The sequence below is a fragment of the Postia placenta genome (genome assembly GCF_002117355.1).
Source record: "Postia placenta MAD-698-R-SB12 unplaced genomic scaffold POSPLAscaffold_3, whole genome shotgun sequence".
NCBI lineage: Eukaryota > Fungi > Basidiomycota > Agaricomycetes > Polyporales > Adustoporiaceae > Rhodonia > Rhodonia placenta.
Window position 1 is genome coordinate 1,016,717 of NW_020169834.1, and position 12,557 is coordinate 1,029,273.

The 12,557-nt window shown below is 50.9% G+C and overlaps 7 protein-coding genes across 7 annotated transcripts; 4 read left to right on the forward strand and 3 right to left on the reverse strand.

The window, feature by feature from the left end:
- Positions 1-859: 859 nt before the first annotated feature.
- On the forward strand, positions 860-2,283 carry POSPLADRAFT_1134026 (hypothetical protein; the record flags this gene model as incomplete). Its single annotated transcript, XM_024484426.1, has 5 exons — positions 860-922; positions 988-1,225; positions 1,281-1,555; positions 1,637-2,230; positions 2,263-2,283. 5 exons carry the CDS (start codon positions 860-862, stop codon positions 2,281-2,283), a joined length of 1,191 nt encoding a protein of 396 aa, XP_024341680.1.
- A 983-nt stretch (positions 2,284-3,266) lies between these two features.
- POSPLADRAFT_1038839 (hypothetical protein) lies at positions 3,267-4,419 on the reverse strand. The gene is made up of 4 exons (XM_024477454.1): positions 4,227-4,419; positions 3,954-4,161; positions 3,605-3,790; positions 3,267-3,545 (listed from the first exon to the last, which is right to left on the reverse strand). The coding sequence occupies exons 1-4, from the start codon at positions 4,375-4,377 to the stop codon at positions 3,323-3,325; spliced, it is 768 nt and encodes a 255-aa protein (XP_024341681.1). The 5' UTR covers positions 4,378-4,419; the 3' UTR covers positions 3,267-3,322.
- Positions 4,420-4,834: 415 nt separating this feature from the next.
- On the reverse strand, positions 4,835-6,437 carry POSPLADRAFT_1133807 (hypothetical protein; the record flags this gene model as incomplete). Its single annotated transcript, XM_024484398.1, has 6 exons — positions 4,835-5,033; positions 5,088-5,305; positions 5,364-5,511; positions 5,568-6,075; positions 6,127-6,243; positions 6,290-6,437. The coding sequence occupies 6 exons, from the start codon at positions 6,435-6,437 to the stop codon at positions 4,835-4,837; spliced, it is 1,338 nt and encodes a 445-aa protein (XP_024341682.1).
- A 250-nt stretch (positions 6,438-6,687) lies between these two features.
- POSPLADRAFT_1135348 (hypothetical protein) lies at positions 6,688-8,096 on the forward strand (the record flags this gene model as incomplete). Its single annotated transcript, XM_024484576.1, has 5 exons — positions 6,688-6,798; positions 6,860-7,126; positions 7,186-7,357; positions 7,547-7,623; positions 7,674-8,096. 5 exons carry the CDS (start codon positions 6,688-6,690, stop codon positions 8,094-8,096), a joined length of 1,050 nt encoding a protein of 349 aa, XP_024341683.1.
- A 505-nt stretch (positions 8,097-8,601) lies between these two features.
- POSPLADRAFT_1135962 (hypothetical protein) lies at positions 8,602-8,851 on the forward strand (the record flags this gene model as incomplete). Its single annotated transcript, XM_024484626.1, has 2 exons — positions 8,602-8,651; positions 8,713-8,851. Coding segments are annotated over 2 exons (189 nt in total), but the record flags the coding sequence as incomplete, so codon positions are not given.
- Positions 8,852-9,023: 172 nt separating this feature from the next.
- Positions 9,024-10,797, reverse strand: POSPLADRAFT_1044325 (hypothetical protein; the record flags this gene model as incomplete). Its single annotated transcript, XM_024478513.1, has 6 exons — positions 9,024-9,116; positions 9,169-9,268; positions 9,321-9,445; positions 9,513-9,789; positions 9,838-10,619; positions 10,675-10,797. The coding sequence occupies 6 exons, from the start codon at positions 10,795-10,797 to the stop codon at positions 9,024-9,026; spliced, it is 1,500 nt and encodes a 499-aa protein (XP_024341685.1).
- A 316-nt stretch (positions 10,798-11,113) lies between these two features.
- On the forward strand, positions 11,114-12,326 carry POSPLADRAFT_1038840 (hypothetical protein). The gene is made up of 8 exons (XM_024477455.1): positions 11,114-11,222; positions 11,284-11,297; positions 11,354-11,500; positions 11,557-11,635; positions 11,688-11,718; positions 11,750-11,754; positions 11,837-11,940; positions 12,012-12,326. Exons 1-8 carry the CDS (start codon positions 11,176-11,178, stop codon positions 12,128-12,130), a joined length of 546 nt encoding a protein of 181 aa, XP_024341686.1. The 5' UTR covers positions 11,114-11,175; the 3' UTR covers positions 12,131-12,326.
- The last annotated feature ends 231 nt before the right edge of the window (positions 12,327-12,557 follow it).

Genomic DNA, 12,557 nt, shown 5'->3' on the forward strand with positions numbered 1-12,557 from the left:
ACTGCATCCGGTTTGCCGTGGGCCCCACACTGGCACATCGACTTCTCAATAGACTGTTTCAAGTAGGTTCGAGACAAACGCAGATTGACAGAGTCTTCTCATGGCTGGGTTGGCCGTGCGCGACTAATAGCGCATGCATCATTGACTTTGGAGCGTGTCCAACCCCCACGTTATTGAAGATCGAAACCGAGTATTTGTTGCGAGGCTAGCTATTCTGAGATTCAGGATCGACGGAGAGGCCAAGAGCATTCAAAAAAATATGAATTCTACCAGGTTCTGCAATCTCGACCGAGCAAACAGTTCGTATAATTGAAGGCCTCATGCATCATGCAATCCACATGGCGATCTGATTGAGCGGGACGCTAGTGTGATTCTGTCTCAAGTTAAATGCCACCACTGTAACGCCTCGGAGCGATAATACGCGGTGAGCGCTCCAATGCCGCAGTGCCGCAGGAACTGCGCAATAATGCACGGTCGAGGTTTCACGAGGTTTTAAGCCGTGTTAAACCTGGGGACATTGCGCGGCTTTTATTTTCTGGTCGCCGACCCCGACAATCATCGGATTACAAGCTAATTTCTTGATCATGCAAACTCTTTTCATGATTCACGCCATTAGCGTCTCAAGCAGTGTTATCGGGCGGCAGGCATTTTTTCATCCCTTCCGACAGCGCCCTTTTCACGGCATCAGTCAGGGTCCATCTGCATGATAGCACTGTGCAGCGCCGTGACTGCTGCGAGTATGGTTGATTTCCTGTACAGAATATCTTGATGTCCTCTGGAGATCCCAGCACCATCATCCCTGCCGCGTCCCTATAAGTACTCCACAGGAGGGAAGTCTACTGCCTCCGATCTCGGTACGATGAAGAACACTTCCACCTTACAACGTGGCAGGGCCTGTCTATGCTGCCGGAAGAGGAAAATGGTAAGATACATTCATTGACAGTGGCTTGTGACAGTGCGCTCCCAGGCTGACGCCGCGTGAGACAGAAATGCGACGGTCTGCGCCCTATTTGCACACAATGCCTGAAAGCCGACCGGGGTTCTGAATGCCAGTACCATGAGAAGCAGCATATAAGCCGGACGCAGATTTTGCAACAGAAGGTCGCGAAGCTAGAGGCACGTCTCCGCGAGCTCGAATCCGACCCAACGGGACCTTCTGGTGTTGCTTCTTCATCAGCTGCGCCCACACTCGCCCCCGGTCCAAGCAACCGACAGGACGATCAGGGTATGACTCGTTTGACACCTAAGCACCTTTCACCGCTCACTTTACTAACGAACAGATACAATCTTCCTCTCCGCGCCCGCAAGCGTATCTGCGAACTCCGAATGGAATCTCGATCTGTCCATCTTGGATGAATCGCCCTCGGCCGCGCCGCTGTCATCGTCATCGCCGTTATTCGATGTTCCCGGGATATGGCCGAATAACACGATCCAACTATCTCCCCCAATGGAAGGATCGCCTGTGCAATCTGCTGCGGGCGATCCTTCCACAGCATTACCAAATTGGTGGGAGAGTGACTCGACCACGTTTTGTAACGACAAACGGAAACTGTGCGTGAGTGGATGATCGACTCGGGAGCGCAGTTCTCACCCTAGCCATAACAGTCTCGAAATATTTTTGGTCCATCGTCATCAGTGCTCCTTCGACGTTCACGTCGGTCGACTACGGAGCTCGCTAGAGGACCCATGCATGCCCCGGCCTCATCCAGCCCTTCTAGACGCCATATATCTTCTAGGATGCTACTTCTCAAGGTCGCCACATCTGACTGAGTTGGAACCTTACTTCTTGAAACGAGCATTGAAGGGCATCTCTGTCGCTCTGCATCATCAGGACCGCGTGGTCCATGTACTGCAAGCGTCCTGTCTGATCTCAGTTTACTTCTACTGCCACGGCCGAATACTCGAAGCATACTACCATTCATCCACGTCTGCACGTTTAGCAATCGACCTAGGTCTTCATCAACTTCGGCCAATCGACTTCGAGCTGGTGATTCAATCGCTATCTGGCGGCCTCCAAGACTCGGCTAACCCTTCTGGTGCCATCTTCCCTCTGCCTTGTCCTCAAGACACAATCGAACATGCAGAGCGTGTCGCTGCATTCTGGCAGATTTTTGTCGTGGACCGGGCATGGTCCGTTGCGACAGGCCTTCCCTCAGCTCTTCCAGACGACGATCATCCACGCATGCAAATTGAGACCGCGTGGCCGATGGGTGTTACAGCTGCTCCATCAGTGAGTGGGCTACATCGTTCACGTATACAAAGACTAGATGGTGGAGAGTTTAGGGCAATGAAACTGACCCAGTGCCTTACGGGTACGACATGTCGGGTGGCATATTCACAGCACCTACGGTTAATTTACGGGCGAAAGCAGTGATGCTGTTCGAACGTACAGCCAGATTTGCTACCGGTATGCGACACAGTACCTTAGCTTCCTACTTCTCTCACCATAGTAATTCCCAGTCTCCTCCTCGGACACCTCACGCTGGACAGAGCAACGCTCGTTGGAGATGTCCCTCGCTCAATTTGCTGCCAACCTGCCAGAAATCAGCAAGCATACGAGTCAAGACACACCGCTTCGTCTGGATGTTGAGATCGTCGATATCTATATGCTCATCTATGTGGCGACTATCCACCTCCACAAGGAATTCATTGAGACGCAAACCACTTCTTTTGAAAAGTGTCTCACGTCGGCCAATTCTGTAACCGCCATCGTACGTCAACTGAACGAAGACGACTATGGTTTCTTAGATCCTATCACTAGCGTTGGTACTTTCAGATAGCTTGTGCAAATCCGCGCTGACCTTTCCCGTTAGACATGTTGGCGCTATGTCGCTGATGTCTACTTGCGCATAATGACGGCCGACCAGTTACCGCCCGAACAATGCGATCTCATTGCTATATGCGATGAATTACGCATTCTTATCGCATCCTTCAAGCGCCTCGCATTTTATTGTCCGATAGCAGGTGTGTTTTGTCTTTTCAGCTTAGTGCGTGCGCGTCATAATCTCACAATATGCTTTCCAGACACTCATGTATCAAGTCTAGAACAGAACCCATTCCTTTCTGTCTTTCTCTAATCGTCATACAGGACAATCGTAGGGTTACGTGTGGGTGTTGGTGTATCTGTCATTGTATCAATAGCCAGAACGTATAATATTTCAGCTGAGTTTCTTGCAGCCGTGCTGTAGAATGTACTGCACTGCAAGTCGGGGGTGGTAGCATTTGTTGAATTACCTTCACTGTAAGTGCAACTCGTTCAGCGGCAGAGGCGGAGACAAAGTATACAGCAAGCAATCTATTGATCTAGATCGGTATCGCACTACTACTGCTTAGTGAAGACTTTGCGTAAGTTGTCCCACACAAGGCTGGGCGACTGCGCTGCGTCAATGGGGGACCACAGCCCTTTCCTCTTATAATACTCGACGACTGGACCAGTCTGGGCGTGGAAGACAGTTAACCGCTTGCGAAGGGCCTCCACATTGTCATCGGAACGTTGTATGAGGGGCTCGCCGGTGACGTCGTCCGCCATAGGCTTCTTCGGGGGGCTTGGTAAACAAAGGTCAGATATGATGGACATTCTCCTTACTCTCATGTCGCGACTCACTTGAATTCCTTATGGTAGGTTCGGCCGCTAGCAGGGTGGATCAGTCGACCAGTGATTCGAGAGATTAAGAGCTGGTCTTCGATCACGAGTTCCACGACTGAGTCTAGTTTCTCTTTGCGCTCTTGCAGCATCGAGTCCAGTTTCTCCGCTTGAGGGACTGTCCGAGGGAAGCCGTCCAGGACAAAACTAGGGCATATGGCCAGGATCAGCGACCCGACCCAACAATATAATTGACATGAGGATAACTGCTCTGTCTGCTTGCGCAGCAGGTTGAGTGAGGGTATATATATATGCCTCACTTCACACGGACTGACGAAAATGCGCAACACATGATGATTGTTCTACGTACCCATTCTTACATGCCTTGTTGTTCTCTAGCTGGTCTCTGATCATGCCGACCATAATGTCATCGCTGACAAGACCACCGGCATCCATGATCTTCTTGGCCTCGACCCCGAGCTTGGTCTTCTTCGTGACCTGTTCGCGCAGCATGTCCCCGGTAGCAAGGTGGCAGACACAGAACTCGTCCCGTATGCGGGGAGCCTGTGTTCCCTTTCCTATTACAAGGCGCGCATCCACTCAGATTGCCGCCTCCGACAATGGACGCGTCGAGAACACGCACCTGCACCAGGCGGGCCCATGAGAATGGTACGCAGCTGTTGAGCTGGCGTTTTCGAGACCGCGTCCTTGGCCTTGGTCTCCAGCGCCTCAATCTTCGCATTGAGCTGCGAGACGAGGGACTTAAGGTACGCGAGTTCGTCTGAGCCGGCCATGGCGCAAGAATGGAGGACGATGCGGGGACCGCTGCAGTATCGTCGGCCGTTGAGGAAGGGCACGAGATGACGCTGTCCGGAAATTTGCGGAGTTTTGCGCGGAGGTTAAACTTTCAAATCTGGAGATCGATCGCACACTGTCATCTCACTTTCGTCAGGTATTCAAAGTGCATTAGTTCGTGGTCGTCGGGTCGAAGCACCCCACGGAGTCCGATGCGTAGGATCCGACACATAGTTCCTATCCAATCGTCTCGCAGAGGAGGTTGTTACGTATATTATGCGACTGATCTCAAGAGTCCGACGAGCACGAGAAGGCCGCTTCGGTTATGTTTCACCTGCTATGAAGAATACCATAAGTCGCATAGCAAATTACCATTGGCAATAATAATAACAACTGGGCTAGTGGACCGGCTATATTACGTGGAGTTACACGATGACAATGACCAAGCGTGTACAGTTACTCCGATTTTGCACTCTTTGACTTCTTCTGCTCTTGGTTATCGCCGGTCAACCATAGAGCGGAGAAAACTAGGAAGCCGATGCTAGTACTGATGGCCCCCGCGTAATAGGGCCAAGCAGGGCTAAGGAATCGAGGGTATTCGTCATGCCGAGGGGGCACAACTGGCACAACGGTTGTGCTTTCCAAGAAGTTCCAGCTAAACCAAGGTCACATCAGTGTGTGTGAGAGGTTTGACTTGGGGAAAACATACCCTTTGCGCTTATAGTCCAGCACAAACTTGAAAACACCATGCCTATCAGGGACGCGGAACGTCACTGAATACTTGCCAGGTTCACCGGGGACCGGTATCAACGAAGTGCGGATGTGAGGGTCAAGCATAGTGAACTCGAGTTGCAGATCACTGATGCCAGAATACGGCTCCCATGCTGACGTTTCTGGATTGTATTTTGACACTTGCGCCGAGAACGTCTACATATTGGAGCAGATCAGACGGCAGGAAGGAAGTCCAACGTGCAAACTCGCTTACAACGTGGTCGTTGATGGTGTACGTCTCCCGCGGAAGGGTCTCATTGACACGGTGGTGAGCCACGCTTTCAATTCTCAGAACGTTGGATTCTTGGAAGGTCCAGGATGCTACGTCCGCGGCGAATGGCTCGTTACCAGACTTGATACCCCTGAGAGAATCTTGTGTAAGTTGTTCGAGCGGCAGTCCATGGAGGATGACGCTCACCCAATAGTCTTTTCGGCATACTCATCACTGAACAGTTCTATCCCGCCCACCCACGTTGCACGAGCACCACCAAGCGTCTGGAATCCCGCGACCAGCCCGAGAGAGCTGCCTGCCCAGAACCCTTCTCCGCCCTTCTCCGCAGCATCGTACACAGCGTCTGCTCCCGAGTCGCGGTCAGAGTCGGCTGCAAAGCTTTCAGGTGAAGCATTCAGAATAGGCACCAGTAGTGGGTTGTTGCCAAACGCAAATGGAGTACCAGAGAACCAGACCGGAGGCAGTGACGATGGGACAACAGGGTTGACAGAAACGTTGACGGGCACCACAGTCGAGGGGGTATCTCTCTCGGGGAAGTGTGAAACGAGTGGTGTTCCCGCTGGAGGGAGAATGAGAGAAAACTCGGCAGCAAGTGATGTTAAGGGTGTTTGTTTTGTCGATAGGGCTACCAAGAGGTTTGTGCCTTTCTCGAGGAGCGTTACGAGACTCTGGGGTGTAATGTCTTGTGAATAACCTGATTCAAGGCAAAGTCAAGTCAGGGCCAAGGACACATAAATGCATTAACACGGACTCTTGGCCTCCGGCGCGAAGAGGATGACATGCGAGAATTCAGCGTGATCGTCCTGTATGACAGCAGGCTGCACATCCTTTGGTGCGCGGAATGTGAGATCGTAGCCATTTGCTAGAAATTTTTGAGCAATAGCAAGTATGTGTGTGAACGCGCCAACCTTCCAACCCTTTAAAGAATATGGAGAAGTTGTCTCTCTGTAGGCTCGGGTCGAGCACAACAAGCACCGAGTCGCCTGTGCTTGACTTTGCGTATGAGCTAATGGAGAGAGATACGAGCGCGGCAAGCAAGGGCCATAACGAAAGCATGACAGCCAGACAAGGGGACCACTACGCGACTGACTGGGTCACAGTAAACTAAGGACTTACACCTGCGCAGCTGCATAGACATGACCACGTAGACCGCAGCGATCGGGTGATGGGTTACGTAAGACACGCGCTATTAATAGGGTGGGTACTTTAAGATGGCAGCAGCCTCTTCATCGTTCGGCCCTCTTGGCTTCAACCGTCATCACAGGCGCTATTGGTTCTAGGCGTCGTACTAATACAAGGTGTTTCAATGGATCCTAAGTCTGGCTCGGCCGCTTCGTACTTGACTTGTAATATTGAATATGCTGAGTACTGGAGAAATCAATATCAGGAAGTTGTACAACAGCTGGATCGACTGAAGGTGTGTTTCGACGGCAGTTTCCGTCAAAGTGTTCTTGTCTCATGATAACCAACACGCACAGGTCGTGGATAGCAAGGCCTACAACTCATACCAGTATGGCTTGGGAGTTCAACATAGTTCTGTATCTGAGGAACTGCGCGCCCTCATGAGCTTCGTTCGAGAGGAAGCAGAGCGGCGCCAAGCAGCAGACGTAGAACTGCACCGCCTACTGACATGCAAGGGAGATACAATACCTGGAGAGTGTTATGCACAACTTGAGAAGGATAAGAACGAACTCCAAATGCGTTTAAAGAAAAGCCAAGATGAGCTTACTGTCCTGGTGGCGAAGGTAAGTTTAGTAGCTTTTCTTCATTGCGCGGGTGTGCACTTGATATACCACGACCGCAGATGAACACTTTTGCTGTCCAAGCGACTGTATTGGCGGCGGAAGCGCACAAATGGCGGAGAGACAAAATATTAGAATTATTCAAGACTGATTCGTTCGTTGCGAATGACTTCGATTCACCTCTATTAATTTCTAAGAACCCGCGTCTCATTTACGACGTCCTCCCAGACGTAAGTACGTCTTGTTTGTCATGAATATCTTGTTTGAAGTCATTGTGCCCAGCACCTACTAAGCGGCCGGCGGTACGCCTCCACTAAGCTGCACAGCCAACTGGCTCTAGGCTCACGTTCACTCACAGGCTTTGTTTCTTGCCGCGTCCACCATCGTGTTTGCCTCTACGGGTCTCGTCGATCGCTCAATCAGGTTACTGGTTCTATCCTCCTTGGACATTTGCGCCCGATGTAGCGTTTGAGCTTGTGGTAGAGGGCGATCCGCATGAGGTAATCCCGCAGCCTATCCTGCTTGCAATACTTTTGACGCGTAACTCTAGTGGAAGTACCTAGGCACGTACGTGACCGCACCGCTAGTCGGATACGAGATGAAGCTGTCCGAATGGATGATACTTGATGACGAGGTGCGGCGAGATACAGACTACCATAGGTTCGAAGATACTAACCCCATACAGACGAAAGACCAGCATTGCCTCCGCGTCAAGGCTCAAATCCTTGAACAAGCGCAGCTGCCTACTACTTGCACGGGACTCGACGTCCGACGACATTACGACATCGGTGAATGGAGTGTTCCTTGCTACAGCCTCTGTTGCATGGGGTTTAGCATGAAGCTGCACGATGCATTGCAATATGCGTCAAAGGCCGTACATTCCACAATACCACTCACGCACACACCAACTATTTTGGCGTCGAAACCCATCGCAAATCTTTCGCCGCGAAATCTTGTCTTCATCCCAGTTTGAATGTTATCTGCTAACATGACGCCAGGCATATGATAACTATGAAGGCAGGGTCCGCGAGTGCAGCACTGGTTCACTGCTGGTACATGTATTGTCTATGATCCTTGTTCTGTCGCTCGTTATGTGCTACGTACCTGCATACTCAAAGACATAAATAAATACTCGCTGAATCGCAACCTCGCTCGTAGTAGAGTATTCTCCGATGTTTGTCAGCGAATTCGGCAGCCTTTGGCCAATGAGTTGTAAGACAGGTGGTAGATTTGCCCCTAACCCTGGATTCAGTGTTGGTCGGTAGCACGGGGCGCTTGGGTTTGCTGAGTAATCCCCGAGCCTTGACCAATCCCTGGCCGTTCCGACTCGGTGCAGCACACTGGGTTTGCGACCAACTACCATCCAGCAACAATGTTAAACTTTGTGCGTGTTATCGCTACAGTCTTCGCTCTGCGCTTATGATGCTTTGCAGTTGGCGTCTTGGTGGGGATCGGCACCTGTGGCACCCACCACCTTTGACCCCACTGATCCTAAACAGAATCCGTTGAACCCCCAAGGGCTGAAACCGTGAGTACCCCGCACTGTAATACTCGAAGCTCACACTGACCATATCCCTTACTCGCTGCAGATGTTGCGCATGCCCTGAAACTAAATCTGTTCGGGATGACTGCTTTTTAAAGTACGACTCATCTGAGGCGGACGAGAAGTGCCGGGAACTCGTACAGAGACATATCGCCTGCATGCGAGGCTACGGGTTCAAGATCTGACCATAATTCATTTCAGAGCACTCGCGAAGCGCTTTTACTCATGATGTGTTTCTCGCAATAACATCTCCCTACTCACTGCCATACCGTATCAGCCTGTCATGTTAGGACCCGCCAATGAACAGCTACACAATAGATCATGGCGCTGCGAACTCAGAAGGCAGACTGTATCAAATCATTCTAGAAGGACATTCCACTCCCAGCGACCTTCCGCGAGACCTTCTGCCGTGTCCCGCAACAGAATCTCATGTCTACCCTGAACGTAGACCTTGAACAGGAGGAAGTCAGCCAAATGACGGCCTCGCGATTATGAGGCTTACCGTCTTGTCCATCATCCGCTGTCGCAAGGTCTTGATAGTGCTTTCTTCGATGGACTCTTCCAGGAGCTGCGAAAGGGCTTCTACTGCCTTCTCAAGGTCACTGGCGTTGAAGTCAGTACTATGTGATAGCGTAGGAATGTTGTCGCACTGACGCCTGGATATCCTCGAACATCTCCTTCTGATTGCCAGCGGCGAGAAAGTAGGCCATAGCGTACGACCACTTCAGAGTTAGTCGACATGCTGTGAGCTCATCCACTGCATTTTGCACGAATTTCGCCTACCACATCATTTCATTGATTGAATGAGCCTGCGACCAAGAAAGTGAATTCATATTCATGACGTACCTCGATCCACGATAGGTTACTGTTCTCTTGTACGTTTACCATTTTCTCTTCCGTACGTTCGCACAACTCTTGATCAAGCCGCGCCGACAATTCGTGGTTATTGAATCGGTCGAAGTAAAAGAGCCATTTCTCCAGGTTTTGCTTTGCCTCGGTCTTAATTTCATCAGGCTCGGGCTCTTTCCATGTGTTGCAAATCTCGTTATTGTAACCATGGATATCCCAGTTCTTTCTGCAGAGCCAACAAAACTGGAAGTTGCAATGGCGACACAAAATGCGACTTTCATCGAGTCAGTGGCAAGTACAGAGAGGTTCCCTAACCACGCACTTGCATCCCCCCGCTTTCTCGATGCTGTTCTCGCACTTCGGGCATGACCGCGTGTTCGCCTTGATCCACTGAGCAGTCCCCGCGTCCTCTCGAGCGCTCTTGAGCCAGACGGTGGTCAGTTTGCAGATGAGCGGGCGATGGTTCGAGTCCAAACCACAACCGAAGCAGAATACGTGACCATGTCCACACCTGACTGTGGGCACTTCCGTGAGAAGGACAGAACCTTTGCCACTAGGACACGACACGGTTTCATTGCATGACGGATGAGGACAGAACCGCATCTCTGGATGTGCGGAAACATAAGACTGTGTGACGAGCTCTCGATACCTGGAGGCAAATGGCTCGTGAGAAAAAGTGACAATGACGAGCAGGAGACGGACAAACCGATCGTAAGCAGATGTGTCTACCAATTTCTGGACCGATGGGTCGTCGACGATCGTCTTGCATTCGTCCTGCATACAATTGAATAGACATTGTCCTTCATCTTTAATCTTCGAGGTAATGTAGATCTGCCAACAGGGTTCGCAGAAAGCATGTGCGCATCTGAGTTTGAATATGCTCTCGGGCTGGTCATCGCAACAAATGGCGCAGACGAAGTCGGATGGGGTGTCGAAGCGTGCACGCTTGTTCGGACGACCATTCGGTTCTCCAGAAGATTCGCTAGTGATGTGCTCAGGCTCGCCCACATTGCGGAGGACGGTAGTGGGGTCATCCATGAACCTCTCGAGGAGTAAATCCTTGTTCCACCTAAAATAACGAAGCAATATGGATCCGATAGGTGACTTGAAGACACACGACAGGTGAGCGCAGAGATAGTCAGGAAGTAGTTGTGCGGACCTCTAGGCCAAGCACACTCGCCACATTGCGGATATCTTCGTCGACGAGCTCCTGGAGCCGTGTAGACGTAAGGCTCTCATATTCTATACTTGGTGTCTTCTCCTTTCCTTTATCCTTCGTCATAGGTACCCCGAAGTCAGAATCGTCATCCTAGGATCGCAGTATGAGTAATGGATCAGAGCGGAAATTGTACAATCCTTACCTCAAATCCTGTACCGTCAGAATCATAGGAATCGCTTGGGAAACCTGCATCCGAGTCGTCCGACATTTGAGATGTAGTCTCGCTAGATTTGGTGCCCTCAATCTATATGTTCCTTCGAAACAAGATACAGGTATAGCACTGGGATGCCACCGGCAAGTGGCAGACGCGCTCAGATCGCAGTCTGAGTTCTGAGCAAACAAGGGTTGCCTTCTCTAGCCCAAGTGGCTGCGCTATCCTCCTTGACTTCTGTCATATCGGCGAACGACCTATTATAGTCTGTCCGGTGCCCCCATAACGGAATGAGCCCTCCAACGGACTTGAAGGAAGTAGTAGAATCGGAAATCAAGTGAGTCGTTTGGCCGACCAGGGCTCAGCGTTCGAGCTATTTCACTACGGTCAACACGCAGAGAGTGGCATTTCCGTGGGTTGCTTTCCAGCTAAGTTCATCTTTCGTCAGCTTGACTCACGAAAATGCAGATATCTACTTCCATCAGCGCAACGCGGATGAACACCATGCTGCGCTTGAGTTACGTGACGCTGTTCTACGTCTCAGACGGGACGGAGCGTTCGTCGCAGTTCCTCTCTTCCGCGTGAATACAGACCCCATCGGTCCGCATCCTGTTGGTATGTCTCTGCAGTAATTTAAATCACAATCCATTCAGTGACCATGGCCGATGTAGGTTCATATGAGATTTGGTGCCCCTCTGAGTCTTTCGCTTCCGTGTTCTCCTATTTGTGTATGAACAGAGGGGATCTCAGGCATGTCTTAAGTAATGCTGAACGCTCACATGCTCACATCCAATACGTGAAGCATTCTCGTACATCCTCTCACACGTGAAGAGGTCAGTAGCTCTGGGCTTTTATTCTCCAACAAGAACTGATCATCCCCTTTGCAGAGAAAGTGCGTCTTCAGATCCTTGGAATCTTGTGCCCTCTCATGAACACCTCATCCCACTCTAGAGATCATGAGATACGAAACGCTTGGATAGGACCTGCCTTCCCGCTGGACTTATCCACTCTTCCGGTGAAAGCTGACGAGGTCCCGTTACAATACCCCAGTCTGAGTGCGTCTCGTAAAATCCGCTCGCGTTGTGTTCGTGACTAACTATGTGTTACATGATTGTTGTCTTTACAGAGCTGGGTTATTCTTCCGTCGCGCCGACTCTGTCTCTTGAAGACAGGCGCAAGATAGGAACAAGTATTGAGCGTATCTTGAAGGGTGAAAAGGAAGCTGCCAAGGCTCCTAGTGACTAGGAAGTGACTCGGCAGTTCCCCGTGCATTCCTTCCGAGCGTGCTACTGGAAGTCCTCTCATTATGCCTTAGCGTTTTTAGAGTAGCTGTGTGCCCTCTTATGCCGACTGATATGGTGTTCTTCGCGACCTTGTATCACCGCGGGTCTTCCGAGTCGATCGTCATGAACGACTTGTTGCGTCGTTGAGCACATAGTCAGTCGCCCGAGCAAACGATTGTGATGGACGAGGATACCCTGCACCTGTACCAATTCTGCAAATGATGAATATCCTGCATCACGCCCGGGACTGGATGTGCCAATCGACTCGCGCGCATCATGAACTCGAGTCATCATGTTGACGCCCTCACAGCTTGTCCACCCCTCGAACATAAAAACGATTGCGCTTCACAGCCTATACGCTCGTTAAAACTGCATTCACATCTACGGTC